This window comes from Drosophila novamexicana, unplaced genomic scaffold, assembly GCF_003285875.2.
Source record: "Drosophila novamexicana strain 15010-1031.04,08,12 unplaced genomic scaffold, DnovRS2.1 tig00001385-arrow-arrow-pilon, whole genome shotgun sequence".
Classification (NCBI taxonomy): Eukaryota; Metazoa; Arthropoda; class Insecta; order Diptera; family Drosophilidae; genus Drosophila; species Drosophila novamexicana.
The window spans coordinates 486,577-514,418 of record NW_020824853.1 but is presented as its reverse complement, the minus strand read 5'-3'; the positions used below and the strand labels follow the sequence as shown (position 1 = coordinate 514,418).

At 39.9% G+C, this 27,842-nt stretch overlaps 1 protein-coding gene across 2 annotated transcripts; it reads right to left on the bottom strand.

The window, feature by feature from the left end:
* Positions 1-752: 752 nt before the first annotated feature.
* LOC115767359 (putative protein kinase C delta type homolog) lies at positions 753-27,842 on the bottom strand. 2 transcript variants are annotated; one of them, XM_030711616.1, is made up of 15 exons: positions 27,539-27,842; positions 23,016-23,539; positions 21,822-22,138; positions 21,647-21,762; positions 21,503-21,588; positions 21,304-21,433; positions 5,744-5,845; positions 4,081-4,164; positions 3,680-3,816; positions 3,436-3,609; positions 2,176-2,330; positions 1,965-2,112; positions 1,721-1,900; positions 1,520-1,660; positions 753-1,456 (listed from the first exon to the last, which is right to left on the bottom strand). In XM_030711616.1, the coding sequence occupies exons 2-15, from the start codon at positions 23,118-23,120 to the stop codon at positions 1,307-1,309; spliced, it is 2,025 nt and encodes a 674-aa protein (XP_030567476.1). In that variant the 5' UTR covers positions 23,121-23,539; positions 27,539-27,842; the 3' UTR covers positions 753-1,306. The 2 variants fall into 2 exon arrangements, with proteins under 2 accessions (XP_030567476.1, XP_030567477.1); XM_030711617.1 differs by lacking the exons at positions 4,081-4,164; positions 5,744-5,845; positions 21,304-21,433; ... (3 more) ...; positions 23,016-23,539; positions 27,539-27,842 and adding an exon at positions 9,438-10,085 and having other exon boundaries at positions 755-1,456; positions 3,680-3,726.

Genomic DNA, 27,842 nt, shown 5'->3' with positions numbered 1-27,842 from the left:
ACACGGCTCACAATAGTTGGGCATTTTCCCCAGCTTCGCCTGGGGTTGTGGTACAGTGAACTCCCTCCAAAAGGCCAACACTCTCGCTTGCCGGCGATGTTTACGTCCATTTCCATTTCCATTAACATTTCTAACGGCCTGCCCCACTATTAATTGGTAAATGTTATGTATGTAAACATATCAACATAATGCATTCAGAGTGCACACACAGCCGGTTCGGATGAACTTTACGACTTTAACAACTTCACAAAATGCACTTCCGCCGGGTACTTCCATTTCGATGTTCAATTTGTTTCTGATTGAATTTTAAGTACTAAAAAGGCCAAGGCGAAAGAGAAATTTCGACCTATGTCTATATTGGATATTTGAGGGTACCATTTGAACATGCATTTTGACCAAGATTAATGTTGCCAGATTGATCAAGAGGCCAAACCTTGAACAAAGAGGCAAAGGTCGTGGAAATCGGCTGGGAAATTTCTCAGATGACTGCGCTTTCTGCTAGAAATATTCACATACTTTTTGTTCATTTTTATTTTATCATTATGCATATACAAACGAGTACATACGTAGACTTTGGTATAGAGCTATATTGAAAAAAAAAGTTTGATTATAATATTTATGTAATATGTAAACAGATATGTATATAAATATATATAGTTGATATATATATATATATATATATAGATAGATATATATCGTGCAATATATATATATATATATATATATATATATATATATATATATATGTATATAGTATATACAGTTATGCTCTTATATGTATGTTTATTTATCACTAATTGACTATCATTATAAACGTATTCGTAACTGTGTAATTGCCATAGCCAAAAGCAACTCCAAATAGAAATATGTTTTTGCTTTAAATCAATTTCAAAAACTTCTAGATACGATTTCTGCCCTGTCTATATATTATGTGCGTTCCACTGAAATCACATTTGGCTCAGCTTTACTCAACTAGGAATATGCACATTGATACATTTACGTAAGCCTAGTTCAATTATAATGTATTCATATGCATATCGAGAAATATTAATGCATAAATTGACAAAAAAAAAAACTTTTTATACACTTAGACAAAAAAATAATGATATAATCATATAATAGATATATATACATACATATACAAATACTGTTGCTCTAATAAGTAATTTGGGATATGGTTTTGGGGTTAGGATTAAATATAATATATATATATATATATATTATAGAAATATGCTAATGATATATGGTATATGCCCAGCACATTGCCCAAGGAGCACATCAATGTACTCGAGATATACGTGTGTATCTAGTCCAAAGTGATGTGCGGATTTGTATAGGTGAAGCCATGGAACTGTTTCTGATCCATGGATGCGAGTATTTCCTTATCGATGGGCGTTAAGCGTACGCGTTCTCTGGTGAATACACGATCGAAATATTGCGTATCCAGTGGATGTTTCTGTGAAATGAAAGCAGAGTTGATTATGATCCACATACAAATCGGTAACGGGTGAGTATTTACCACTTGGGGCTTGAAGGGCGGCTCAATTTGCCTCTTCTCGAGCAGATTCCAATCAATGGGCCTGAAGAATAAATGATCTGCTATATCACCAGCTGGACTATATTGGGAGCCAATGCGTTTCGTATAATCCTTTTCCAGCAGCTAAAGAGAGAGTTAGATCATAATAAAATTATTTTGATAATATTATAGCCGCCCACTTACGCCCTTGAGGATGCCCGTTGCCTCGGCTGATATGTAGACGGGAAACCATGGAATCTCATTGCATATCGACCAGAAGAGCTCATCCTCATCGCAGCCGCTGAACGGAGATTGACCGATAAGCATTTCGTAGAGCAGCACACCAAAGGACCACCAATCGACATTCTGATTGTACTTTTCACCCTGTCAAGCGAAATGCCAGATTATCGTTTTTGTTGTTGTCGTGCAATCGATATTGATAGATTACCTTGATAATTTCGGGCGCCATGTAATCGGGTGTGCCGCAAAAACTATCGGCCGTCTTATCCAAATATATTTGCAATTTGCACATGCCAAAATCGGCAATACGCACATGACCCTCATAGTCTAGCAATACGTTATCCAATTTGAGATCCCTTTAGAAATGTGAACGGTCTATTTGCACTCGTTTCTTTTAATAGTATTAGTGGAAGGCTCACCTGTATATAATGCCCTTTTTGTGGAGAAACTTGAGCCCGGATATAATTTCAGCGCCATAGAAACGCGCACGCTCCTCCGAAAAACGTCCACTCTCCTGTATATGAAACATTAGATCTCCGCCATTTAAATATTCCATCACAAAGAACAGGTGGCTCTGCAAAGAGAGAGGGACAGGAAGAGATATTTGTAGAGATCTCGAGAAATATATACATATATAATATAGAACAAAGATTTGTGGCTGCAAACCGGACTTGAAGCAACCCGATTTATGGCGGGGTTCAAATTTATTATTTACCAAAAAACTGAATCTTTATTTGGATAAGTTAGAGAAACCTGAACCGGAACATTTTTATATTAAACTGGTTCCTATTTAAAAAATATAAGTTCTTAAGAAATTTGATGAACCAAGTTCGAATCTTAGCCTGAATTGGCAAGTATATATATATATATATATTTTATTTTTTTTTTATAAAAAGTGGTCAATGGGGATTTCCTCATTCATCGGTTTTAACTTATTTTCAACAATTATAAGATTTAGCTAAACGGATTTGATCAGAAATATTTATTATATTCTACTGGCTTCCTTCTGGACTGCTTTTTTGCTTAGTTTTTTCGGCTTTGATTCCATTTATTCTTTACATTTTCATAGACAATTAACTCAAATGTGTGGATATTTTTTCTGAGTGTAGCTAAGGTGAGCATCAGCTCAAGCAATGGAGAGAGCAAAACAGATCGTGAGTCCCCCAAAATAAATGGGCGTGTATCCTCAAAGTCATAAATAATTAAAATACCTTCTAATCGGTGTCAATGCAAGCAAAGAAAACTTATTGTTTTCTTTTTTTACCTATTTTTTTTTTTGGTTTCTTAGTTTTTTATTTTTCTATATATTTGTTTGTTTTGTTGGTCAAAATGTTCAGAGAACATTGTCGAACGCTGTGCCGGACGTGCGTGCCAATTAACGTGGTTCTCGAGCGGTGGGGATCGGGCGAGCACTTGCCATGTCGTGTGCCCCAATCGATGGTCAGCATAGAGAAGCACACACACGCACACACACACACGTACACGTAAAAGAGCGTGTTGATCTAATAATAGGTCGTTTTACCTTTAGGCTGTTTATTTTTATATCTCTTGGATGCACTGCGGGTATTACCTACGCGAGTGTAGCATCTTATATTAAATAGATTACCAGCTGAGGGGCGGCTCAGTTGGTCGGCCCACCCATCGACCTTGCTGGGCGACCTTGTCTTAAAGAAACTCACCTCCGTTTGAAATGTGCAAAATAGATGGCATAGATATGGATGCTTGGTGCCCAGGGCCAATACTTTGCGCTCAATCAGCGTGGAGTCCACGTCATCGTCCTCGAGCACCACATCCTTCTTGAGGCACTTAATGGCATAATAATATGTCGTATCACGTAGCTCAGCCAGCAGAACCTAAATACATAAACGACATTTTTCATAAAAGAGTTGAGCAACAATTTTGATTCGATTCTCTTGAACTCACCTTGCCAAAGCTGCCTTTGCCCAGCACGGCCAGAAAATGAAAATCATCTACCGAATAATTCTTAAATCTAGGTATTACTGTGGCTGGGGCGGTGAAACGTCCGGATTTTTGGAATTGTGAATATGTATATGATGTTTCTGTACGTTCCAAAGTATCCAAAGCGACAGATAGTGAATGTTAAAGATAGAAGAGATAGTTCATTAGGTGGCGAATATATTCAGAAAGTTATGACATCACAACAAACATAGAGTCAAGAGCTATATAGTAGTATAAGTATAAAGAGGTAGTTGTGTCCAAAGTTGGAGGTGTGTTCAGTTCGCCTGTTGGCCACTTGAGCAGCGCTTGACTTATGGGTTAATACTGTATACTAGGAAAGATATATATTACTATATTTGCCGTACCATCGTGTTCATCGTTGGCCTCGATCTTATAGGCAGGATTGCAGCTGGGCGGTGTGCTGGGCGAGTCTCGTGTCTCACGTGCGCCTAATTTATGGAGTAGATCAAAGTTCACGCTTTATAAACATCCAAATAGGCCCGATTTGCACAACAACTAACCAGCTAAAGTGTGTGTGTGTGTGTGTTTCGACTAATAAAAACCTTATGCAAATTTCCAACTAACTATATTGTTTAAGGGCTGCCGAACCAAAATTAGTGCTGCATTCAAACTAATTCGCTGCATTTTGGTTTCGTTTTATACATCCTTGAAAACCCTGGATTATTGCAAGCCATAGATATTTGTTACAAAACCAAAAAGATTCCTCTCTTAATCTAAACCATTTTTGAAAAAGTTTTGGTTCAAATTTCGGTTGATTTTTTTTTGCTGGGAAACTTGGATTTAGGTTCATTTCATAGTAAAAAGGGAAAGGAAAGGGTAAGGATTTTCCGGGTTGAGTTAAAAGCAGGTTTTATATCTAGAATTCCCTATCGAAACTGGAATTTCCTATATATCTGACACATTTCTTGTTGCATTTCTTTATACAATATAGTATATATATTAAATGGATATTCATTTGTATTATCCTTAATATTGAATTGTACTCTATATATACTCCAGTAAGTATTTACTCGGCATTTAGCATAAATAATATAATGAAAAAATTTTGAAAATTTAAAAGTAATGAAAATAAATTCTAGAACTTATCTCCACAGTCGGGCAAAACATTTGTTTAAGCAAAGCTTGAGCTGCTTATCAGGTTAAGTACTTGATATATTTTACGCTTTTATTTTTTAATTTGGCAATCTTTCAACACTCTATGCACACACACACACACACACACACCCAGTCTGGCAAAGTCAATTATGAAATCGTAATGTCAGCCATATTTAGGCGCCGTTATTTATGGATTTTTCTTTTCTTTTGATTTTTGTTTGCTTTTTATTTTGTTTTGATGGCAAAAACGAAACGCACGCGCCTCCATTTTGCTGGGGTTCGCAGCGATTTCGTTTCGGATCGTCATTTTTATACCCTTGCAGGGGCTATTATAAGTTTGTCGTGCAATATGTAACCCCAATAAGCAGACATCGCCGACTTCATAAAGTATGTAGTCGAGGGCCTTGTATGATTCAAGTTTCTCACTTTTTACGGCTTAATAAGCTTTTGACATAGTCGTTTTACATAGCCAGTATCTTTCTCCCTCTATCTCTCTCTATATAAATAAATACATAGCGAGAGAGAGAGTGAGAGAGAGAGAGAGAGAGAGAGAGATAAAGAGAGAGAGAGAGAGAGAGATAAAGAGAGAGAGAGTGAATATGATACAGCTGCCATGGAAATCATGGATCCAAAAACTGTTATTTATTGATCGAACTATGCAGCTTATATAAGGTAATTCTGATCAACATCAGACTATATAGAGTGAGCTGATCGAAAATGGGTACTCTTAGGTTTGACTGTGCTGTTTAAGAGTTTCGAGCGAGGTTTGGGTAATGCTCTTCAGATATCTGCTAAACCATATGCCTGCAAGGGTATTTGATCTTCGGCCTGCCGAAGTCAGACGTGCCACATGTTTTTTAAAACTTTAGTATTTATTTTTTAATAATTCAGCGATTCTTGTGCCGCGTTTACCTCGTTTTACGTGGTTGAGCGCCTCGACGATGAGTTTCTGATTGACGCCGCATAAATTGGCCGTGAGCCGTTCGCATTTCTTGTGACAATTCACGTCACATTCTTTTTTTTTCGGTTTTTCGGTTTTTCGATTTTTGGCAGCGTGGGCAGCACAAATGTTGAAATTAATTAAAACAAATCGTTATTAATATGATTGTGAAATGCGACCATGTATATGCATATATATGTATTAAGGGGAAGTTTGGGGGGGGGGGGGGGGGGTTCGGGGCGTTTATTGCTGCTGCGATTTATTGGTTGCACGTTTCTGGCCAAAGCGAACCCCTTCGCCCCGACACCAGCAGGTGTATATATAGAAAAGCATTTCCCTCCAATTTTCGCACTTGGCATATATAGAAAGCTTTGCCAACAATTAAAAAACACCAAATCGAAAATAACAACAAGTCGAGTATACAAATTGCTTACTCTATAGAACACACTCTACGCATACACACACACACACACACACACACGCATACGCACACCCACACACAACGCTCAATCGCATTTGAATTCAAACGCACATCCGTTTTGGCCGTTTCCCAAAGGCTGTGTAGAAGGTGTTGCTGCCTGTGTGTGTGTGTGTGTGTGTGTGTGTGTGTGTGTGTGTGACTGGGTGTGTTTATTGTTCGTTTAATGCAAATTTAATAAACAACAAATATTTGCAAATATTTGCATGCAATCACACGAATTTTCTTGCTACGAGTCAACGCGGCCAACACAAGAAAACATTTTATACAAATATCACGCATACGCCGCGTGTTCCTTGCGCCACAGAATGTGAAACTCAAGACTTTAAGCATTGATTGCGTATTGGTTTTGTGTTTGATTTGAGTTGAAGACAGTTTTTGTAAATGTATAACCTGCAGCTATGACAGCTACGTTCTATGGTTAGGTGTGCTCATACAAAATGTGGAAAATTCTTAAGATTTATGTCACGCGTAGCTAAATCATATCTAGTATTAATTTTTGATAAACAGCGAACTAGCATAGTTTTTATTAAAAAGGAAAAAGTAAGCTTGTAGTTAACCAATTGTTAAACAAAGCCAAATTATTTGAAAAGTTTTTCACGAGTTTTTTTGGGGATCACATTTGTTCAATTGTACTAGCTGGTATTTTGCACGGTTCCCGGTGCAAATCCACCCGTTTTCCGCCCGGTGAAACTTTAAATCAACCCCTATTTTAAGCTCCACATCTTAATGAATACGTAAATACTTAAAAATTTGTGTTTTCTGTTCATATTTGCCCGTGCTGTATGGCTTAAAGCCAAAGAACCAGCTTCCGTACATACAAACTTTGACCTACATTTCCATTCCATTCTCCATTCAAGAGCGGTGGATTTGATACACGTATTAAATGTGTTTAAAAAAGATATCTGAGAATAAGTAAGAATGCAACCATTTTTCGCGATTTCCGTACATTTGCGGGTGGAATTTCCTAAAACCACGTCCTAAAATGCGCCTTTATCATATAAGATAACTTTAGTAAAAATTTCAGCCTTCTAGTGATTCGATTTGGATATGATTTGGCTGGCTTAGTTAGAATAACATTTGAGCAACAGTTCTAATGTGATCAATATCATAGAGTGGTTCGAACTGGTTGACTTTACAAATGTAATCGGAGAAGTCAACTTCGATTTGTAATCATGTTTTTCACAAGCCCTAAACAAAGCCAAACAAAGTTTGGATGTTATTTAAATTGGAATTTAGACTCAAATCTGGAAGTCGAATGAAGAACAAATTGATATAAAATTCGCTTAGATACATACTGTATGCTGTATCAATAATCGGTTGATTGGAAAACTTTCTATAAGAAAAAACATATAAATTGACATATAGCCACCACGCACTCAGCTCTTGTTTCGCTCAAGATTTTTTGAATATTATTGATGAGTTCTGAAAAGCAGCTTTTAAATAGCTGAACATTGAACCCCTTGAGATATTGGCCCTTGTTGTAGCCACGTAGTCAGTCGATCCTAAAAGCTTGATTTAACTCGTATTCTTTTCACACTTTCGATATATATATAGTATATATCCATCTGTATATGCATAAATATATATATATATTATAGATACATGTGTGGATTTTATTTGCAAATATTTAAAAAAGCCTTTTGTTTACATTTTTTCGAATTTATTGTGTTTGAGGCAAAAAAGCAATTGAAATTTTATTAAACTTTTGCTTTCGGTAATTGTTGCATTAAACAACTGAAGAATCAGGGAATTTCTTTTTTGCCGTACATTTATCTCTGTACGAGCTCTGAACATATTTCAAATGTTTGTGTGCGAAACAAAAATTATTTGCCATGCATGAGATTTCAGTTTGAAGCAAAGGAAAACAGCCAAACATAAGATGAAAGACGACAAATCCCAAGAAAAAGACGTAAGACAAAGGCAAACACGACGCTGACCCAAACAATTTTGTATACAATTCGCTAAAAGTAAAATGCCAAATCGTCTTTCTCTCTCTCGCCACCGCGGCTTGTTCTCGTATCTGTATCTGCATCTGCATCTGCATCTGTATCTGCATTTATTCGCTCTTCCACATCGTGCTAGTAAATTCTCAACATTTGCTGAGAATCAAATGCCCAAAATTGTTTTCAAATTATATAAGGAAATGCATAAAACATGCTCAGATATCAGTGTGCTTTTTATCTGTGCAGATTGGAAAATAGGTTCTTTGTAGATATCTGACACAATGTCATCCAACTGATTTTTGAATATAAATTATTATTACAATTCTAACATAGTAATAGAGTGAAGAGATCTCCATGCCAGAATAGTTCAAAAAATTGCATAAAAAATCAAAATATTCCAAAAACATTTGATGTACAGATACATATATATGGATTTTACATGTATCGAATTGTTTTTTTTCGTTAGGATTTTCAAGGATTTTGAAACTTAGTATTAAATTCAAAGTAAATATATATATACATCAAATTTATATATATACATATATAAGAAGAACTGGCTAGACACGATTTTATTTCCTGGAACTTTGCATGACTTCATTAGCGCAAAATTATAATGTTCTAAGAAGCGAAGCATTGAAGTTTGTTTTTGAATTTTCATTGTTTTCTTTTCTTTAAGTATATAGTATAATGTGGCCATTTAAAAGGCATTTTTGTATACGCAGATACACAGATTTATAGCATGTTTATTTGTTTTTCAACTAAATATTCCGCATGCCATGCGCTCGCTTTCTCGCGCTCTCTCTCTCCCTCTCTCTGTCTCTCTCACTCTCCCCCTCTACTCCTCTTTCTTTCGCTGTCTCTCTCTCTCTATGTCTCTCATTGTGGCTATTGAAAATGAAAGCTAATTCTAGGCACAACAATATCTAAGAAGAAGCTGGCTGGGTTGAGCGTGGGGTTGGGTGTGGGAAGCGGGGATCAGCTGCTAAGTAAATGGCCGGAATGCTCGCGGGTTCAACAACAACAATAACAAACAGAAATTTATATTTTCGCGCGGCACGTGCGCCCACAACTCAAATGGCCAACGGAACCACCCGTCGGCGCTTATTTGCGCCTCACTGTCCGTACGTCCGTCCGTCCGTCTGTCTTTGCGTTTGTCCGTCCACATGTTCCATATGCGGTGTGAATGCAGTCTGTCTGTTTATCTGTCTGGCTGTCTGGGTTTGATTTGAATTTGGCGCTTACCTAGCATCTTTTTGGGACTGGATGGTGCGGTGCCGCCCTCGAAGCCGGAATCATTGCTGCACGTGCTCATCCGTATGATCGATGGCGAGCTGGAGACGGATGCGCTGCCCGATGCCGTTGCCGAGGCGCTGGCCGAGCTGTTGCTGTTGCTGTTGTTGGTTGTCGGCGCCAGTGTGTTGGCGGTATTTGTGCTAGCGGCATTTGTGCGTTTCTCGTGCGTTGTCGCTGTGGTTGCCGTCTCCTCGTCGAATTCGGAGGAACTGCTGCCGCTGCTGTTGCTGCTGCTGCATGCATCGCTGTCATCCTCATCGCTCTCCTCATCCAGCGAGCCGGCCGTTGCTTCGCTGCTCTCCTCGCTGCTCTCATCATCCGTATTCTCATCGGAGTAGACAATCTTTTCGCGCTTCCAGAGTGGACGCGGTGTGGCCACCAGCGGATATCGTGGCGCCTCCTCTTTTACATAGCATTTGCTGGTTGTATCGATTTTGATTTTCTTTTGCGGATCGAAGCGTGCGGGCGTCGCTTCTTTAGCCTTTTGCTTCTTCTTCTCCTTGCGCTGCTTCTTCTTCATGCTGGCACTCAAATTCGCACAACCGTCCGCGCTGGAGTAATCGCCTGAACTGTCGTCGTCGTCGTCGTCGCTATTTTCCGCGGACGAGGGTATATAGTCCTCTAGCTCGGCGTCAACGTCTCGCAGACACTGTGCCAAATTCGATACTGTTGCAAACTTTGATAAATTATTGCCGACGCCCTCGCCGCAGCTGGTGTTGCTGCGCTCATTGTCGACAGCAGCAGCAGCAACGGCCGCGTCGACAGCAGCAACAGATCGTGGCTGAATCTTCTGCTCATCGCCAGTTGTTGCTATTGTTATTGCTGCCGCTGCCGCAGCTGCTGCTGTTGCTGTTGTAGGCGTTGTCGCCGTTGCTGTGGTTGCAATTGCTGCTGCTGCTGTGGCCACTGTTGCAGTTGCAGTCGTTGCCGGTGATGACGCATTTGTGGCCGCCGGCAACGTTTTGGCCGCTGCCGCTGCAATGGCCGCCTTAGTGGGGGCCAACGTTATAAATTGATCGGCATTGATTGGGGTCACATTGCTGTCTGGCAACGATCTTGTTGCTGTTGTTGTTGTAGTAGTTGTTGTTGTTGTTGCTGCTGCTGTTGCTGCTGCTGCTGTGGGAGTCGGTGCGACTTTCTTTTTGGCTGCTGTTGCTGGCGTCGCAGTTTTGCCAGCACTTTTTTGTTTTGTCGTTTTCGGTGATTGCACCTTTGACTTTGGCTCAACGGTTTCCGTCAATTTCGATTTAGTTTCCGTTTGTTGTTTCACTATTGTTGTTGTTGTTGCTATTGTTGCTGCTGCTGCTGCGTTGTCTGGTGGTTGCTGCTGCTGTCGATCATTATTATGCGTTGTTTTATTTATTTTCGTTGCTGCCGCTGCCGCAGCCATTGCTGTTGCTGTTGCTGCTGTTGCCTGTTGTTGTTCAGGTGACTTGGCTGCTTGCCCGGCATTTATTTTTGGCGCTGCTGTCGCTGTTGCTGCCGTTGTTTTTGCTATTGTTGTTGCTGCCGCCATTTCGATCAGTTTTGATTTGCCTGCTGCTGCTGCTGTTGTTGCTGTTATTGTTGATGCCGTTGCCATGGCTACAGCGCCGTCTATGGCGTTGCCAGACTGTGTTACTACTGCAGCAACTGTTGCTGCTGGCTTGACTGTGCTTCCTTTTCCAACAGCTGTTGCCACCTTTTCTGCTGTTGTTTCTGTGGATAATTTTAATGCTGCTGCAGTTGTTGCAGCAGTTAAGGTTGATGTTGCTGGAGTGGATTTTGGTGAACCTATTGCTGCTTCGTTTTTGTTTTCGATTGCTGCTGCTGCTGATTTTGCAGTTGTGACTGTTGCTGCTGATGCTGAGCTTATTGCAACTGCAGTTGTTGTTGCTGCTGCTGTTGTTAACTTTGCTGTTGCTGCTGTGTTTGTTGTTGTTAGCTTGGGTGTTGCTGGGGTGGATTTGGGTGAACTTATTGCAGCTGCAGTTGTTGTCGCTTCAGTTTTAGTTATTGTTGCTGTTGGTTTTGCTGCTGTGATTTGTGTTGCTGTTGCTAGCTTGGGTGTTGCTGGGGTGGATTTGGGTGAACTTATTGCAGCTGCAGTTGTTGTCGCTTCAGTTTTAGTTATTGTTGCTGTGGGTTTTACTGCTGTTATTTCTGTTGCTGTTGCTGCTGCAGTTGTTGATGCTAGCTTGGGTGTTGCTGGGGTGGATTTGGGTGAACTTATTGCAGCTGAAGTTGTTGCTTCAGTTTTAGTTATTGTTGCTGTTGTTTTTGCTGTTGATATTTGTGTAGTTGTTGCTGCTGCTATTGTTGTTGTTGTCTTTACTGTTGCTGCTGCTGTTACCTTAGCTGTTGCTGCGCCTGATGTTGCACCTTTTGCTGTGGTTGTTTTCTGCAGTGTTGCTGCCTCTGTGTTAATTGGTGTCAGTTCAATAACAATTTCTGACTTAAGCAAAGGTGTTGTTGATGTTGCGTCCTTGGTCGACGGCTCAGCTGATTCTGGGGTTACCTCCAGATGACGCTCGCCTAGCGCCTTCTTGCGATTGCTCATGTAAAGCGTCTCCCGAGAGCCAATCTGTGACCAGAAATCCTCGCCGCTTTCCGACTTTTGCAGAGCCTTGCGTATGGGTTTGGGCGTGGCAACTCCCTCTGTCTTGACGGGCACGGCTGTGGGCGTGGCAGCGCCTTCTCTCTTGACGGGCACGGCTGTGGTGGGCGTGGCTGTGGCCTGACTATGCTGAATAGACGCCTCATCGAAGGTAAAGATTTGGGCAACGCTCACATGCTGCTGTTGCTGCTGCTGATCCTTCGACTTGGGCGCTTTCTTTAGCGGCGATGTCTTTGCCTTGGGCGATGCTTTCATGAAGCCCTCAGGCAGCGCATGTACTTCCTCTTGCGCCTTGGGCGGCGGCAACTTTTTCTTGGGCAACTTGAAGATCTTGTGTATCTGATGATGTTCCTCCATTGTCTCCACATTGGCCGTAAATTTCGGCCTGGGACTGCTGGCGGGCGCCACGACCTCCTCCAGCTCTTGGACGCTGGGCATGTGCTGCTGGCCCACCAATGCATTCTCCACATCGACAACGGCGGTGATTTTGTGGCGCAGCTTCTTGCTCTTCTTCTTGGGCTGCTTGACGGCATTCGAGGATTGCGCCTCGTCCGCTGTGGTGCTGTCATGGCTGCTGCGCCGCTCCAGGTGTATCAGCTGAAAGCTGCCCGAGCTTGACTTTTGCAGCTTGTTGAGCAGCTCCTGCTCCTGCTCCTGTATGATGGAGGCGCGACGTCGCAGTTCGCCGGCATTCAAATCATCGTCGATCTTGTCTGAGGAGATGTCCTCGCAGATATCATGAAATGTGGGGCACTGCACCAGACTCAAGCGGCGTATGGACTCGGTTATCTGGGCTGTCTTCTCCACCTTCTCCTGCTCCTGTTCCTGCTCGCGCTCCACTTCGGACTCCTCATCGCTGCTTGCCGCAGGCGTCTGTTGCAGCTGCATCTGCGCCTGTGCCGGCTGCTGCAGCTGCTGCTGTTGCTGTTGTTGCCGCGGCGCTGCTGCCTCTTGCTTCTCATCGCGTATGTAGAAACGTTCGCGCAGCAGCTCGCCGGGTGACTTTTTGTTGCTGGTTGTGGGAAATGCGGCCAGCTCGTCGGCCAACTTCTGGCGCCAGCTCAGACTGGGCTCTGCTGCCGGCGGCAGATCCCGAAATTGATGCTCCTGCTGTTGTTCGATCTGCGCTGGCGTCTCCTCGACGCGTTCCTTGCTGCGTCTGCGTATTGTGGATAGACGCACCACAGCTCGATTCCGGCGTATGGTCGACCGTCTTGGTTGCATTACCTGTTGCTGCTGTTGCTCCTGTTGCTCCCGTTGCTGATGTTGCTCTCGTTGCTCTGGTTGCTGGTGCTGTTCCTTTGGCTGCTGCTGCTGCTGCTGTGATTGTTGTTGCTGCTGTTGCTGTTGTTGCTGCTGCTGCTGTTCCTTGGCCAGTTCAGACTCACGCTTGCGCTCCACGGACTCAGCTGAGCGTTTATATCTCGCCGAGCTAACATCTATATCCGCCGTATTAATGGCAATGGGTCGCGGCGGTATATAGCGACTGCTGCTGTTGCTTCCATAGCTGGATACAGACGTATACTTGGGCGACTGGATGCGCGTGAGCGGCATGAGGCTGCTGTGCCCGGTGTGCCGGCCCGTCAGTGCCGACACCTCCTTTATGGTGGTCAGCTTGGGCTGATAGCGCGAGGATAAGCCCAAGATGCTGCTGCTGCTGCTGCCGCTGGGGCTGCTGCTGCCGATGCTGCCGATGCTGCTGATGGCGCTGCTGCTGGTGTAGCTGGGCGAGCGGGGCGAGGGCAGCAGCGGCACCATATAGCTTCCCGTATAGGAGCGATTATAGCTGGATGTATAGCTGCTGGGGCTGCTGCTGCTGCCGCTGCTGCCGGAGCTATAATATGGTGAATACAGCTGGCTGCTGCCGCCGCTGTAATAATAGTTGCTCGAATCCGAATAGAGCGGCATTTTCTCTCGCTTTTTGCACTCAACAAAAAAAATTTAACAAAAATCGACTCAACTTTTTTCACAATTGTTTTTATCCTCTTTTTTATTTAACGATAAATCGTTTTTTTTTTTTTTAATGTTTATTTTGCGTTAGTTTTGTTTACATAAACTAAAGAAACAAGCATCTATATTTATATACCCCATGCTGTCAATTGGTTTATATTTGCTTTAAGTTCTCAATATTTGCATTTTCTGTGCGAATTGCATACAAAATTGTTGAATTCTTGAATTTTGTCACAAAATCAAATATTTCAACGGCTTTGAATTTGTTCACAGCTTAACGCTTGCATGATTTTCGAATATACACAGATATATATGTATACATATACGTATATAAATATGTATGCATATATATGATGTCCACGTCTCAGTCTAATTATACAATATTTTTGTTTTTAGATTTCAAAATTGTTGTCATAATGTTGCCAAGAACTGAGCAACATTAATTATCTCGAAATGGGCCTTAATTGCCAATGATTGAAGGGCTAATTGTAAATTGAATTTGAATAGAAATTGAACAAGTCGAATATACATATAGTATTAATATTGAAATATTACTAAAGCTCAACTACTACCAGAGATAAGTTAATCATTACATAATTTAATGCGAATTTTGTGTTTCTATTGCATTTGAACTGAAGCTGAGCTTTGCGAGCTTTAAGCTGCGACTGACTTAAAGTCAGCCGTAGCTTGGTTTAATTTTGGTCTGCTTCGCTCAAAATACTTAGCTTTAAGTTCTTAAGACCTTACAGTTCGGTATTTGTGTATTTGTGCATTAAAATTTTGGGATTGAGAGAACCTGCTTTCAGCATACAGAATTATTCGAGAGCTTAAAGCTTTAGAAAATCCGCATTTGTGGAATAGAACATAGAAGAAAATCACAATGAAAAGAGCCTTGAAAAGATTGTGTCTAAAGAGCTTTAAGCCAAGTACTTAACTGATGCTCTTGAAACCCTTTCGATCTTTAGCTACTCAAAGCTTAAGAACACTTTCTTTGCTGTCAATTTTTCTGGATAAAATTGGGCTTGAGGATTGCAGCAATTCCTATATACCTTAAAATAAGAGTCAGGAGCTTACAGCTCTGACAAAATGTAAGCCAAACTTTATGTTTTTCTCGAGTGCTCTGCAATTACTTTGAAACGATACGGGCAATACGTTGAAATGATACGGGCAGACAAATATCTATATTAGCTCCGGCCCCACATGCGGCATATAGAAATAGACTATGTTTCGTTTAGTATATTAATTTGTATGACGTAAGCTCACGAGTTGTCGTCGTCAACTTTCTTGTAGTTGTCGTTGTAGTTGTAGTTGTTGTTGTCGTTGTCGTTGACGTTGCTAACCTGTCTGGCGAATTTCCACGGGCACGCATCAAGTATTTGATGGGCACCCTTTTTAAACTCTCTTTTCTTGATATTTAAGATTATTTATTGATTTGAATTATTGTTGTAACACTTTATAGAGGAGCGACGCGTTACTTTTTGAAAACTAAACCGAAACGTAAAATAAAAAAATGAAAAATCAAATCCCAAGTACAGACACTTTTCAACGAGCCGAACGCATTAACGGAAACTACTGAAATGTGAAAAGACAGCGCAAAAATGTTCAGGCATTGGAGCTGTTCCTGATCTCGCACACACTCGCACACACTCACACACACACACACCATATACACACATGCCAGCAGAGCAAGAGAGAACCCAAGATTCTGCAGAGACTGGGGGCTAACTTCGATATTATTGATGCTGCTGCTGTGGCTGCGGCTGTATATGTTGCTGCTGCGCCTGTAGATATTGCTGCCGTGGCTGTTGCTGTTGTCACTGTGTGCGTGTTGAGTTGGCCAAGCAACAGGCCCCAGACTAACAGCAGCAGCAGACAGGCGCGGCAGGCATTGCCTGGTCTTCGAAATTGCCGCTCTCAGTCAAAGTTCTATATATTCTTTCCGATTTCGAAATATGCCAGACACACACACACACACACTCAAACACACACTCAAACACACACATTAGCACAGCTAACAAACACAGTCATAAATTAAATGTCCCAACATGAGCGCGAGAAATGTTTTCGAATTTCGAAAAACATCAAAAATGAGTTTTGAAATCATTTGGCATATGCTTCCTCTTCTTCGGCATATTTCTTTGTTTTTGCATAGCGAAAGTAAAAGCTAACCAGCTGACAGCACACAGCGACGGAGAGAGAAAGAGAGAGAGAGAGAGGGAGAGAGAGACCGAGAAATATCAAATTGAGCGCATTATGAAAGGCAACTATTGAGAAAGCGCAAGAGCAACGATCTCGAAATTTTGCGCTTGCTGTCAAATTGTTAATCGTTTCAAAAGTTTTCAGCACTATTTATGAACCCACGAATTCGAGTGAATTTCAACGAAATGTTTTCGATCAGCTGCAATCGCGCAACGTAACTTAATTATCTAATATATGATAGAACAACTTATAAAATTGTTCTCAGAAAGAAAGCACTGAATATGCTTGAAGAAAGCACCAGAGAAGATTTAATTATCTAATATGTTAAGCTAATTCATTAAGAATGTTTCTCGGCAAGAAATTACTGCAAATACTTGAAGAAAGCACTGGAAAATTGAGCTTGATTTGAACAAAAACTTGATTTCTGAGCAGCAGAGCGGGTTTAAATATTGCATATATTAGCCTACCGATGTGCTAATTATGGTTACTAATTCTACTCCGAAAAATAGAACAGATATAAATAGTTTTCTGATCTAAGATTGGAAGAAGAAGATATCCTCTGGTAATCTCTAGAGTGAACCCTAGAAAACATATTTGTGAAATGTTATATTAGAGCACACTTTTTTATGGCCAACAAGTTGAATTAATGCTTGAATAGATTTTGATTGAATGTCAGATAAATATTGCAAACAAATTAAGATATGGAGTGTATTCAAATTGATTAAGGTATATTTAAGGGAAGGTCATATTTCATACCCTTGTAGAGGGTATTATAATTTTGTCATTGAATGTTTAACGCATAGAAAGAGATATCTTCGACAACATAAAGCATATCAAGATATCTTATCCAAACTCGGCACTTATAGGTTTCACTATGCTACCTACTTATTTGCAACATCTTATCAACATCGGACCACTATATCATATAGGTGCTATAGGAAAGATCGGTGGAATGGTAGGATCTTAGCTGGAGGGGAATGTCTACATGGGTATTAAGTCGAAGATATATCCTTACTTTTTTTTTGGTATATGTATTTATTATTGAGAACCCTTAAGTCTCATTTCTTGGCTGTGTATGTAGATATAGAATGTATTATCTACACTATACTTTCTACCAAATACTAAACCCGTATTCTTTACACAAAAACTCAGCTGCTATTAAAAAAAGCTCACACCTGTTCTGCATGTATCTGGCGTATGCTTTGCTTTTTTTTTTTTTGGTTTAGTATCCGCATTATTTTCCCAATTTTAAACAAAATTATATGAATTATATGTGTTTGTTTTTAGCAATAAAGCAAATGTTTTGACACTTAGCTGGCACGTGTAAACTTAACCCTAATGAAAGCTGTGCAGATGCCCGAGAATTTAAATATTGTACGCTGTATAATATGCTCTCAAAATAAATGGACCCAAAACGAATCTTATTATAAATCCAATTATGTTGTTGTCAAACAACAATATTTTTGAATATTCGAAACATTCGAAAGGGTTTTCTTTTATTTTTGCCAATTTACAAGCGAATCAATGTAAAGCGCGATATACTATAGATACACCCAAAAAATACGGGCCCTGGTTATGTTATGGTAAATAATGCTCAATTTGGAAGCTGATTGATTCGTACACCTGCTCGAAGAAATGCTTTTTGCGCATCTTTCGGATATCGTTGTCTTTGGCCACCTACCTCCCCTTTCGCCCCTCAAGGGAAGGAAATAGCAAATGCCACACAAAACCCCAACAAATTTATTTTTGTTTTTGTTTTTCTGCCACACGACGCTGACAGCGACGCGACGCGACGCGACGCTTGACGGTGACGCTTTTCGGTTCCGCAAAATGCATTTATAGCCGGCAACACACACACACACACAGACACACAGTGCGGCGAAAGGTGTGTGTGGCACCAGAGCCAGACGGGCGGGGCGGGGCGGGGAGGGGTGTGTGTGTGTGTGTGTGTCGTTCAACTAGAAATAGAAATGCAACATGTAAGAGTACGAGTACGAGTACGAGTAGCGCCTGCCTCGGCGAGTACTTAATCTTTGCGATTTATAGCCAGGCCGACTTTCCATTATTTTTAACGTTTTGCTTGTCGCGTTTCGTATATGCACACACACACTCTATATATTTATAATATATTTGCATGCATATTCTCTTGTATTTTTAGTATTTGCTGTAATTTGTATACTTTGCCTGCATTCCTTTCGTGCCATGTTGTTGCATCCGTAGGATACAAAACAACAGTTTTTTAGTAAATAAACTAAAAAACTATCTTGTAGTTAGCCGAGCAGATTATAAACACAAGGGCAGTAAAAGATGTCTTCTTCTTAACTTTTGAAAGCCCATTAACATGAATTGTTATGCGTCTTTAACTATATTCTATTCTAGAATATATTTACCTAGGTATATGTTTTCCAACATTATAATCTGGGAATGTTGAGTGATGCAGGAATGTTATATGAAAACGACTCGCTCTTTAATTATTTGTACAACTCTCATTTAAGCTATTATTAGATCTTGGTCGACAATTCTGCAACCATTCAATATTTGCATTCTTAGTCATATTCAATTGGCTATTACAACTTAGACGGTATCTCCGATTCGTGTATAGCCACACTTTGCCACTTGCTGTTCTGTTATTTTTGTATCTTGTTTGGCCCGCTGCTTGTTGGCAAACGCGCAATAAATTGATTTCTAATACCGCATGTCCCGCCTGTCCACATCAATATCAGCTATATAATGCGAATCGGGCTTAATTGGGTTTTCAAATTACAAGCATTTCCGCCATGTTTAATCAGCGCTTCGTAAATGTTGTTTGCTTTGGCCAAGTTTCAGGGTGAAGGCCAATTCGATTCTATAAAAGTTTCGATTGGACTATAATCATATAACTTGAGTGTTACAGCGACTATGTTGCCACAATCTGATATATGTAAGCTCTGCCGCAGTTAACACTTACAATATCTCAGAGATATAGACAGAATATTTGGCATAATTTCATTCAAATAAATCAGATATGATTCGCATTCACATTTGATCGGATTAGAAAAGAAACACTTCAGTTACTTGAGCACATTAGAGGGTAACTCCAGGACCATCAGTCTTGACTAGGGCAATCTATTAACGATAAAATAATGGTGTGTTTTCTATATGCATGTTTGTAAATGCTTCAATGTATATACGAACATATATTTTAAAAGACGTTGCGCTCATTTCGCTACGACACAAAAATACAAAATGCAATAAATATAAATCTGAAACGATGGCACATTTTTTTCTTTTTGCATTAATACCTGCACTCTCATTATTCATTTTGTGTAATTTTAATTGCTGCTGAACAACCGAACTGATTTTGGTCAGCTGGAAAAGCAGCCTCTACTCGGGCATGAAAGAGGGGCATTAAATATGGGATAGAGAGCGGGAGGGAGAGTAAGATGCTGTATGAGTATGAGTATGAGTATGAGTATGAGTATGAGTATGAGTATGAGTATGAGTATGAGTATGAGTATGAGTATGAGTATGAGTATGAGTATGAGTATGAGTATGAGTATGAGTATGAGTATGAGTATGAGTATGAGTATGAGTATGAGTGTGAGTATGAGCATGAGTATGAGTATGAGTATGAGTATGAGTATGAGTATGAGTATGAGTATGAGTATGCGTATGAGTATGACTATGAATATGAGTATGAGTATGAGTATGAGTATGAGTATGAGTATGAGTATGAGTATGAGTATGAGTATGAGTATGAGTATGAGTATGATTATGAGTATACATGTGTAAATTATGTACCAGCTTCCCCAACCCCTCAAAAAATAAATAAAAAAGTATAAGGTATTTATATTCATATTTATATACACATATATACTCTTAGGCATGTCATATCGCTTGGCGTTACGTGTGCCGTGTGTGCTGCACCGTAAAATCATGTCATTTGCATTCAGAGCGATTAAAATAAATGTGCTCGAAATTGTAACAACAGGAAGACATTTAACCAAAAGTATACAAAAAATCTGCAAGGCTGTCAGACCCCAAAACAAATGACGGCATTTAAAATACGTACGAATATATCAATACGAATGAGCCAATTATACGTATATACATACATATGTATGCATATATACACATATATATGTATATATTATTCGCGGCTACGTCAAATGATAAGACATTTTCAAATGGATAGAAATAAACCTACAAAGTATAAGACGCTTTAATAACAATACAATATCCCAAAGTATTAGATCAGCAAAACCTGAACTAATCTAAAAATGAAACCTCATTTTTATGTTCAGGTTGTCTAGTCAGTAGTTAAATAAAGTTTTTAATACAATACATATTTAATGATATTTTTATGTTTTTGGTTTAGTGACAAGTTCAGAAGATATATCCATCAAATTATAACTCAAATTTCAGCTGGAACATTGAACGGAAATAACCTGGATGTATAATGTTTTCAGTTCAAAACGAGGTTTCTATTGGATGGTATTTGGGTAAGTTCTTTCCCGCAATATTCATGCAGAAATATATTATATTTTGTGGCACCTCCAGTAATTGTGCTTCTTCTTACTCGCAGGCCTACATTATGGAAAATGCATTCCTAAATAACTTCGGTGTTTATAGTCCGATATTTATAAAATGTTCAGGACATCAATATAACATCAAAAAGTGTGTTTATACCAACGACCATAGCTATATCTTCAATTTTGTAAGGAACAATCCGTAACATGAGGTTTGTAGCTCTTGTAAGTTTCAGCATAAGGTTAAATACCATTGATTGAAAGTCGACATTTGTCGATTCATCCATTTATGTGCACACACCACTATTTTGCATAGGAATCATAGGGTTCAGCTAATCCCAGTTTTCCTATTTGACCGTTACATTTTCTGTAGCTACATTTCCCAGCCAAAAGCTTAGCACGCGCTCGGGTTGTTGCCGCGACTAGTGTGAAAGCTTTTCGAGCAGCTTTGAGGCTTGGCGCCACCTGGCGAAAGCACCAGGAACACATACCAATAAATCGCAGCGCAGTAAAAGCTCAGGGGTCAGGTAGTTAGGGGGGTTGAAAAGTTTTTGGCACTTACCCTCACACTTCAGACCCTGAATAAAGAAACCGCCCATCAGCGAGCCGCAATGATCACAAAACGTGGGTGACATAAAGGTGTGGGGCTTGAACCTGTGCGGCATGTCGATCTTGAAGCGTTCGCGCAGCAGCTGCAATAGAATAGTCGTTTAATTGGGGGTATTCTTTGGAAAGGACTCGGATGTGCTGGTGGGACCTACAATTGTGCTGGCGGAATTGAAGACGGAGCCGGAGCACTTGCCAAGCAGCTTTTCATGGCACTTTTTGTGCACGACCGTCTGGCAAACTGTAAAATGGAAATCGATAAGTTATCGAGGAGCTGCCAGAGTTGCCACCTTACTCACTTATGCACTGATAACCCTGCTTGCCAAAGCCCCACAGAAACAGATTGCAAAACGCGCAAAATGTGGGCTGGCGAAAGAACTTGGCCACAAAGCGGTGTCCATTTATGTCATGGGTTCTGCAATAATTGTAAGATTTGGGATGAATATGGCAACACTCTACTTGCGGCCGACTCACTTTTGATGTTTAATGGCGCCCCGCCGATTCGTAATGCTGCGCGGTCGCGTGCGTCTGTCCACATAGCCGCCGCTGACACCGCCAACACCACTGCTGCCACCACCACTGTCCCTGTCTCTGGTGTATGCCTCCTCCTTGGAGTGCTGGCGCGGTAGCTCAAAGGAATGCTGCTTGCCATAGTGATAGTGATTGTTATAGTGATCATCACAGTCCCGTTCCCGGTCACGGTCGCGATCACGCCGCGTGCCGCTGGCACTGGATCCGCTAATGCCGCTGCCGGCGCCGCTGCTGCTGGACGAGCTCTGTTTATAGCGAACCTGCGAATATGAATGTGGATTATTGCTTTAAAGGATATTGAACAGGTTGCACTGAGTAAAAGCAAATGCTCACACTTCACTCACAACTCGATCAAGCTTGGCTGTGTTTTCAATTAGCAAAACTCAGTGTTGTAAAATAAAATAAGAATCATTTTAGTGCCGCTAACAATCGCTCACAATAACAATGTATTCCATTGTAAATATCCATCGTAAATATACATACGATAGATTGACACGAATTATTAAAAACATAATTGTACATAACAAAAAAAAAAAAAAAATCAGGAACGGCCCAGATTCTATTGGTTTCTTAGTGAACACAAAGCAATTAGTTGGTTATAAAAATAACAAACAAAATTTTGTTTCAATTTTCACTTTCAATGAGAATTGTGCATATGGGTAAAACCAATTAAATTTACAGTTTATAAATATTGTTTTGCTATAGACTTTTTTAAATATACAACAGTGTTAAGCTAACACACACAAAGTGTAGCCAGATCTGAACTAAAGTATACCCTGTAATTATGCACTTGTTCGCAGATTAATAGTGAAAGCTTCTCAGGTGTTTAAGCTGAAAGAGCTTGAGTTACTTTGGATCAAATCGATATAATAGCTTTATTCAATTGGGATAAGTTCTAGTTCTCTCCTCTGATATGCATATATATCAACGTATTCCAACACTAAGAACCGCATTACGTGTTGCTCAACACAAGAACCTCAGAGATTCAACTAGCTAGAGCCCTGAAATTTGGTATGCATGTGCGCATAAGGATTTGTGGGCAAGTCTTGAATCTATAGCGGAGCGGATATATATTGAAAAACCTAACATTGATTAATTTGGATAGTTGCCATCTTTTGCTTGTCTGATTTCGCTTACATCGTGGCTCAGTAGCCGTGAGGAGCTGCCGGAGCTGCGTGGACGCTGGCTGCTGCTGGAGCTGCTTGTCTTCTGCTTGCGCACTTGGGCGCGGGTGAACATCATCTTGGCGGCGTCCGCTTCCGCGTCGACGGCGCAACAAAATCTGTACGCGATTCGCTAGCCGTTATTGCGGCTGCCGTGCGCCTCGCAGCGGTAACTGGATGACCACGTATTGCCTCTTATTGCCGAACCTCAATTCCGTTCGATGCGATCCACTCTCGCATATGCGAGCTCCTAGATCCAAGGGGTGCTGCTGGCGAGCTGGGGAGCTGGGGCGGCAGGGCTATCCGGCTGCTGCTTCTGTTTTGTGTTATGTGTTTAACGATACGAAAGGCGAGCACGAAGCGTATTTCTTATAAGTATTTATATTAAATAAGCTTTTCAGTTTTCTTGCTGCTGTTGCTGTTGTTGTTGTTGTTGTTGCTGCTGTGTTGGCATTTTTGTTCAGCTGCAAGCGACTTTAAAGCCCTGTTGATGGACATCTGAAAAAAGTATGAATAACAACAAAGAAACTTAAATACACTCACATATTATAAGCGCTCAACCCCATTAATTAAATCGCACAGTATTTAGAGTACTTTATTTTTCTGACTTCATCCATTATCCATATAAATTATATGTATGAAAAATATGTGACCATAAAGAACAAACTTTTAATATGCCTATTAATAAATCAGTTAATTTTATTTTTCTTGTACACCTTATTTGTCAATTCACAGTCAAATGCGTTGATTTAAGCGATTTCTAGAGTTGTTTTTGATATCATAAAAGGGGTTTTAAAATAAAAGAGAAGTTTAGTCAAGAGCCCAAAATGGTAAATGTATTTAAAATTCGACTGTATTTACCCAAAATATTCAAGAATGATTATTCAGAAATGTAGGTGTAAAATTATCTTATCTTATTAAAATCAAAATCAAAAAAACAAATTCTTTATCAAAATCGATCCCATTTATGGCAAAAATCGATGTCAGCCCATGCCAAATTTGTCAAGCATGATAGTTTAAATAAAGGTTAAATAAAGGTAGTGTTCGATCATATATGAATATACATATCATTCTTGATTTGTTGTCTGTAGCTGATCTGGCAGCACAAAATGTATTTCTATTCCAGTTAAGTTAGCTGCGCCTAAGCAAAGCAAAATTATGATGTCCAAGTTAAGTTGGCTGCACCTGAATCATTAATGAAATGGACTTTATACTAGATTGTCTTTTTTTTTGAAGACACTAAGTAAATTTAGTTAGCTATAATTGAAATTTAAAGGAATAGAAAGTTTCCAATGAAACCCTGCTATTATAATTTTCTTTGCTTTCTTCTTACTGCTAGAATTTTATCCGTTAGATTTAAGGCAAGGTTATTTTGATGTTTGTGAAGTCTTTCAATGCATTTTGTATTAATGTTATATATTTCTTCTTTAACATAAGGAATATTAAGGTCTTTGTGTATGTTTGCATTTAAATGTAGAAAGGAGCATTTACTATGGATCGCAATATTTTTGACTGGTAGCGCTGAATAATTTCAATATTTAAGTTGCTAGCAGTACCTCAAGGTTGTAACGCATATGTCCAGACAGGCTTTAGTATGGCTTTATAGAGGCGAACTTTGTTTACTTGTACTAGATGAAATAATATAAATCGTTTTGCTTAATAAGCCACGAGTCAGTCAATTTCCTGTGAGTATATAAAAACATCACGTAGCAGCAAGTGCTTTCTCATGGTGCACATGGATCGTGCCAAGCACACGATCCACGCAGGAAGTAGTCGATCGTATAAGTGTGTACAAACACATATATTTGTGTATACAGTATGCATATATATACAATGTGTCTTTGGACATGGCCTTTAGACAAAACATTCAAATAGTAAGGGCACTTTGTCACGTATTAAGAACAAATTCCAGACGCACAAGCAAAAACTGTGAAAAACCGAAATTCATAGAAAATGAGAGATAATTAATTGATAAACTGATGATAAGTGTGATTGATCTATGGCATCTACTGATAGATATATCCTGTATATACATTTATATATATATATTTGAGGGGGGGGGGGGGGGGGGGTGGTGGTGGTTGTCGTCCAATGCTGTGCTGTGCCTAGTGCGTGCCAGGGTGGGTGGGGGCGATCATTTGGGTTCCAAGCACAGACCATCAATAAACAATTGACTCATGTGCTTTTTGAGTACATGTATCAAATGCTGCTCATTGTTTATGTTCTCGTTTCTGATTAAATGCTGTGGGCTGTCCAATTTCTGTGGAAGCTCATTTGAGAAATTGCACCAAAAAAACAAAAACAAAAAAACAAACCAATTCGAGATGCGATATTTGACGGCATTTTGTTTTGCCCGAATGCTCATCTATATACAATATATTTTTACAATATGTATTTGCACGCGTTGGGCTTGAAGGGCACACACCCACACAGGCACACACAGTCACACACACCCACACACTGCCACACACTTGTTAATGTTGTGGCTGTATTTGTGTAGGGAATCCACCAGCGTGTTTCGGACTCATGAGTCGTCAACATCGTCGCGTTTAAAAATATGATTTTATTATTATTATAATTATTGTTTCATTTTTTTTTATTTTGTTTGGTGCCACCCAAAAATAAGTTTTCGATTCATTTGAAACTGTTGTTGTCTTTGTTAATGTTATTATAAATAGAATTAAGTGGCGATTTCTGTGAGATTGCGTGCCAATTGATTGCCGGATATGATTAAAACTTGAAGAGTGCCAAAACAAGCTTTGATATGTTTTTTACCTTTTGTTACATTACGTTACCGTATTTCCAGAATGCCCAAAGCTCGATACTTGCACAAGTCAGAGTGCTTCGCCCAGGAGACACCTGCAATATCCAAGCACGCTCCGAATGCAGTGACTGTGCCTCTTCTTCTTTGATTTACATCGGTGCTTATAGTCCGATCATTTTCAAATTCATGTACCAAAGTGCCAGATTCAAAAATAAGTTCTTTGAATTTGTTGTAAAATTGGGGATTGGGAATTGTCTCAAAAACGAAAGTTATCGATATTATGAAATAAGCTGCAGATATCGAACGAATATTATCAAGGCATTCTGTTTATGGTATACTAGAATATTTATATTTTATTTCAAGTCTCCAGTTTTTTTGTGGTTTTCGAGACGGAGAATATGGCTAGAAAGTTGGAGTTGCTACCTTCTGCCTGTTGCATGCATTTATAAGAAACCGTGTACAAGCGAGTTACCTGTTTGAAAAAGAGTTCTTTGCATTTATTGTTGCATAGCTCCGGGCGTCAAGGCCAGAATTAGGTAGCCTCTAAAAGAAGAGATCTTTGAGATAGTTTTGGGACTGCTTCTATATGGTTAAACAATCAAGTCTTTGAGAAGTTAATAAAAAAATATTAACTTTTTCAATATCTTGTACTGACAATGTATTTGATTATATTATAGATAGATAATATCTATAGAGAAGTTAACTGACACGCTCTACATAGTTCCTAACGATTCTTCAAGCTTGCACGATCTTACAGATCTATAAGATATTGTGGACAGCTTGCAAAACTTTTAACAACAAGAGCTTCAAGCACTTGGCAAGAATACTTTTAGATTCATTCTTTGTTAAAACTTGCATATTAACATTTGCCCTTTTTTAAGGGCATATTAACCCCTAAACTCTCAATATGATAGTTAACCGAAAGGGAAGTGCTTGCTATATTATTTAAAATTTCATTACTAGTAAATATATAGGTTATAATTGCTTTGAGCATCTCGCAAAAATGAATAAAAATATTTGTTATCAGCCGGTACAGGGGGAAAAAGAAATAAACAACAAATTAATCACAACAACTAGTCGGGCGATTTGATAAATATATAAAACGCAACCGAAACCAGATATATCCCAGCGCCACTCTAAAGCATGTGTCAACTTCAGATACGAATCGATTCATTTGTGGTAAACAGCTCTCGATGCGATGTGGGCGATGGAGGCGATGGGGGCGATGAGGGCGATGGAAGCGGGCAATGGATGGGTGCTCGCATGGACGGGTGGGATTGGATTGTATTGGATTGAATTGCTTTGGGTTGGCGTGGCGGCAACTTCGATGGCAACAGCGGCGGCTACTATAAACACATTCCGCATTGGTACAAAACACGCACAAACACACACACACACACACACATAGACACAACAATAAATATTTCGTAGTGAAATGCTTTTGTTTTAATGCCCCGCAAAACAGCGCAAATTGACTGGATGATTGTGCGGCCGTTGTGGCGGCTCTGGCAGTCATTTTAATATGTATCTATATAGCTATACCTATAGCTATAGCTATAGCTGCACAGATATATACATATATATATATATATATATATATATACATGTATGTGTGTATATGTGACGTCATCAGAGCCTCGAAATGTGCTTAGCAGCTTTAGGTTAGGCTTCACTTTATAAAAAGCGCTCGTACTTTCACTTTTTTTTATTGTTATTTATTATTTCTTGCGTACTTTTTGCCTTGTGGAAAACCGAGCACACAAAAAAATGTATAAAAAAAATAAATATAAGAAAAAAGACACACACACACGCGCACACACAACGCGCTTTTATTCACTTATATGTGCAACACGCATACGCCGCGTTGTACGGCGATTGTCACTTTGTATTTGCAATCGGCGATTTGTGATTTGTCATTTGTTTGTTGTCTGGCTAGTTGAGACTTCTATTTGGCATTTTCCATTTTCCATTTTCCATCGAGTTTTAACCGTTCGGCCAAACAAACGTGAAACGAGCGCACGAACGAACGAACGAACA